Source organism: Panicum hallii, chromosome 2 (assembly GCF_002211085.1).
Source record: "Panicum hallii strain FIL2 chromosome 2, PHallii_v3.1, whole genome shotgun sequence".
Classification (NCBI taxonomy): Eukaryota; Viridiplantae; Streptophyta; class Magnoliopsida; order Poales; family Poaceae; genus Panicum; species Panicum hallii.
The window spans coordinates 12,650,331-12,654,936 of record NC_038043.1 but is presented as its reverse complement, the minus strand read 5'-3'; the positions used below and the strand labels follow the sequence as shown (position 1 = coordinate 12,654,936).

The following is a 4,606-nucleotide window of genomic DNA, read 5'->3' as shown; positions in this document are numbered from 1 at the left end:
TTGGATGTTATGCAAATCTAACGTTCATATAAGGAACATATAAAGACAGCACTTGTCCCCGGTAGTTATCACAGCTTTAACCCTGGGTTAATGAGCTAGAGTGAATATAAGGAAAATTTTTGTGGCACCATGGCTCTGAATAAAAGGTGCCAAGGTGGAGTACCTATCAGATTGAAATTAATGTGTGCTATATGATTTATTAACTTCAGTAGCAGATTTTATTCCACAACCGAATATGAATACTCAGAACAAAACTTTAGGGAAGAATAATGCATAACACATGCGATGATCACTGTGTCCAATCAGTACATAATTACATATAGAACAATGCTAATGCTTAACACAGGTAGTCAGCCAGTATCTGATAGCAAGAATTCACGGGACACGAAATTGCTCTTAATACTGAAATGAACAAGAACTAATAAAGCTGCAACTCGTGACAATAGTCATTTAGTCCGATAAATAAAACAACACTTTATAAGGCAACCATATCATGTTATCATCTTCTTCAGGGAGTCAGTTCTACTCCAGGTATACTTTGTAGCATTGATAGCGACTGTATCAAAAAAACAAAATTTTGATGTTTTCTTCTTATGCTCTTAAGATCTTATCCATTTGCATTTGAACTTTCTTTTAACCAGTGATGTTCTGAACTTCTGATAGATAAGCCTCTCAATTTATATTGTCTCCTAATAAATGAACTGTCTTCCTTGATCCATTGGTATTCTATCTTTGTACTACCCCCTGTCAATCTTTCAGCGTCATTGCAGTAAAAGCATGACTAAGAACATGATGTTTACTTCATTCTTAACTTTTCGATACAGTTTCTCACAGTTTCACTCTCAAAGCTACTCCCTCCGTTCCGTTTCAAATTATCAGTCGTTTAGACTTTTCTAAATTCATAGTACAGATGAGCATGATTTTTTTTTAATTTGTACAGATGGACCGGCAATGGATGCACGGAAGCCGGAGCACCTCGGCGTGGATTCAGGGTTTAGATTCTTTTCTCAAGGCAGCAGTGGCAAATAGGTCGCCAAAGGGTTTAATGTGTTGTCCATGCAGTGTTTGCGAAAATAAAAAGGAATTCCGGAAAAGAGAAACTCTATGGAATCACCTGGCCTTGAATGGTTTTATGAGTAACTATAGCCTTTGGACTAAGCACGGCGAAGTTGGAGTTATGATGGAAGATAATGAAGAAGATGACGATGGTGATAACAATCTTCCAGATTGGGCATGGGTTCATGAAACAGGTAGCTTTCAAGATGAACCAATGGACGAGGGTGAAGCAAATGTTGAACCAGAGGAGCCACCTGACGAGCTAGGTCAGGCGTTGCTTGATGCACGGAAAGACAGTGACACTGTGAAGGAGGCATTAAAGTTTGAGAAGATGTTGGAGGATCACAAAAGGCCGTTGTTCCCTAATTGCAAACCGGAGCAGAAGAAGTTGGGTACCACGCTAGAGATGCTGAAATGGAAGGCAACTAATGGTGTCACCGATAAGGGATTTGGTGAGCTACTAAAGATTGTAAAGAACATGCTTCCTGAGGGTAATGAACTGCCGTCAACAACATACGAAGCTAAAAAGATGGTTTGCCCTCTTGGATTGGACGTGCAGAAGATTCACGCATGTCTTAACGACTGCATCCTGTATCGCGGCGAATACGAGAACTTGGAAGCTTGTCCTGTTTGTAGCGCATTGCGGTATAAGATCAGGCGAGATGATCCAGGTGATGTTGATGGGGAGCCGGTAAAGAAGAGAGTTCCCGCAAAGTTGGTGTGGTACTTCCCTATAATACCACGTCTGAAGCGCTTTTTCAAAAACAAGGACAACGCTAAGTTGATACGGTGGCACAAAGAAGACCGTAAGGAGGATCACATGATCAGACACCCAGCAGATGGGTCCCAGTGGAGAAACCTTAACCGAGAGTATCCTCAATTTGACAACGACCCAAGGAATATAAGATTTGCTCTAAGTGCGGATGGAATGAATCCGTACGGTGAGTTTGGCAGCGCTCATAGTACATGGCCCGTGACCCTATGTATGTTCAACCTTCCTCCTTGGTTATGCCTGAAGCGTAAGTTCATCATGATGCCGGTGCTTATAGAAGGGCCAAAAGAACCTGGCAACGATATTGATGTGTTCCTGCAACCCTTGATGGATGATCTCTTACTGCTCTGGAAAGAAGAAGGTGTACATGTGTGGGATGAGTATAAACAGGAGTCTTTCAACCTCCGAGCTTTGCTTTTTGTATGCATCAATGATTGGCCTGCACTTGCAAAACTTTCGGGACAGTCGAACATGGGATACATGGCCTGCACCCACTGTTATGATGAAACCGATAGCATTTATTTGAAACACTGTAAGAAGTCCGTATACATGGGCCATCGCCGATTCCTTCCTACCGATCACCCCCTAAGAACCGAAGGGAAGCATTTCAAAGGAGAGTCCGAAACTCGTCGTAAGCCTCTGTTCCGTAATGGAAAGCGTGTGTTCTCGATGATCAAGGATGTGAAGGTAGTATTTGGAAAGGGTCCCGGTAGCCAACCTGTTCCGAAGGATGACCAGGGACATGTTCCAATGTGGAAGAAGAAATCTATATTGTGGAACCTACCTTATTGGCAAGTCTTACAGGTTCGCAACGCAATTGATGTGATGCATCTGTCGAAGAATCTTTGCGTCAACCTACTAGGCTTTCTGGGAGTGTATGGTAAGTCAAAAGACACATTGGAAGCAAGGCGCGACATGTGGATGCTAGCCGGGCGACAAGGCTTGCAACCCGAGAAGAGAGACAAAGGACGCCACTATTTAAAACCTGCCAGTTATAATCTGAGTAAAGAGGAGAAGGAAATCATGTTCGATTGCTTGAACAGTATCAAGGTCCCGTCTGGGTACTCCTCAAATATACAGGGCATAATAAATGTGAAAGAGAAGAAAATTCAAAACTTGAAGTCCCATGACTGCCACGTTCTGATGACACAATTACTTCCGGTTATACTGAGGGGTGTTCTTCCGGAAAATGTGAGATTGGCAGTTGTAAAGCTTTGTGCATTTATGAATGAAATTTCACAGAAAGCAATTAATCCAAATAATCTAATAAAGCTGCAGAAAGACATTGTCGAATGTCTTGTCAGCTTTGAGATGGTCTTCCCACCTTCCTTCTTCAATATTATGACACACCTTCTAGTTCATATTGTGACAGAAATAACTATTCTGGGTCCTGTTTTTCTACACAATATGTTCCCTTTCGAGAGATTCATGGCAGTATTGAAGAAGTACGTGCGTAAACGTTCTCGCCCAGAAGGATGCATTGCTAAGGGCTATGGAACCGAGGAGGTCATTGAGTTTTGCGTTGACTATCTTCCTGATCTCAATTCGATTGGGCTCCCCGTGTCACACCATGAGGGGCGACTAAAGGGAAAAGGCACACTAGGAAAGAAATGTAATGTGCACATCCCTTGTAGTGAATTCAGCCAAGCAAACTTCACGGTTCTTCAGAATTCATCCAAGGTGGCTCCATATATTGATGAGCACCTGAATATTATACAGTCTGAAAATCCACAAAAGAATCTTTCTTGGATTACACGCCAACATATAAAAACTTTTGACGGCTGGTTTAGACGAAAATTATTGGGCAACAACACAGTTGATCAAGAACTTCAATGGCTGGCTAGGGGACCATCAATCACTGTCCAGCAATACCAAGGGTACGAAATCAATGGGTATACATTTTATACGAGAGCTCAAGACAAAAAAATCACCAACCAAAACAGTGGTGTCCGTATGTGTATAGTAAACAGTAATGGAGAAAAGAACAACTACTATGGTGTCATAGAGGAGATATGGGAACTTGAATATGGACCCATAGTTGTCCCTTTATTTCGTTGCGAATGGGTGGCTGGAGGAGGCGTAACGAAGGACCGGTATGGGATGACCATAGTTGACTTTAAAAAGATTGGATATAAAGATGAACCATTTGTTCTAGCCAAGGATGTGACACAAGTGTTCTATGTGAAGGACATGTCGAGCAAACCGAAGAAGAAGTCAGATAAGATGTCTGAAGCAGACAAGGCTGGAAATGAGCCGAAACGGCACATAGTTCTTCCTGGAAAAAGAAAAGTTGTTGGAGTTGAGGATATTTCGGACAATTCGGAAGATTATGACCAGATTGATGACCTTCCTCCATTCTCAGTTGACGTTGACCCTAGCATCCTCTTATCCAAAGAGGACACACCTTACTTACGCTGTGATCACGCTCAAGGCACTTTCGTCAAAAGGAAGATTATCAATGTTCCAGTAGATAATGATAATGAGTAGTAGTTTTATATAAATTTTGTATTGAATTCTCTCAATCAGTGATGTAATGTAACGCACCGCATCGTATTTATCTCAATTCTTGATACTATTTATCCAATTATGACATAATATCATCTTCAGATAATACTATATTTTTGCATGGTATAAATATTATTTACGTTCACTAATTTTGTATTACTAGAAGCATTGAAACATTAAATTACAAACAAATAATCAAGTAATATGAGAATTGATTACATCATTCCATAGGCTACTATTGAAAAGTTTTTTGAACAATTTTGCATGAATCAA

At 41.0% G+C, this 4,606-nt stretch overlaps 1 protein-coding gene across 1 annotated transcript; it reads left to right on the top strand.

Moving 5' to 3' along the window:
- Positions 1-1,045: 1,045 nt before the first annotated feature.
- Positions 1,046-4,273, top strand: LOC112879780 (the record flags this gene model as incomplete). The annotated part of the gene is made up of 4 exons (XM_025944181.1): positions 1,046-1,997; positions 2,109-2,632; positions 2,786-3,546; positions 3,673-4,273. Coding segments are annotated over exons 1-4 (2,838 nt in total), but the record flags the coding sequence as incomplete, so codon positions are not given.
- Between the last annotated feature and the right edge of the window lie 333 nt (positions 4,274-4,606).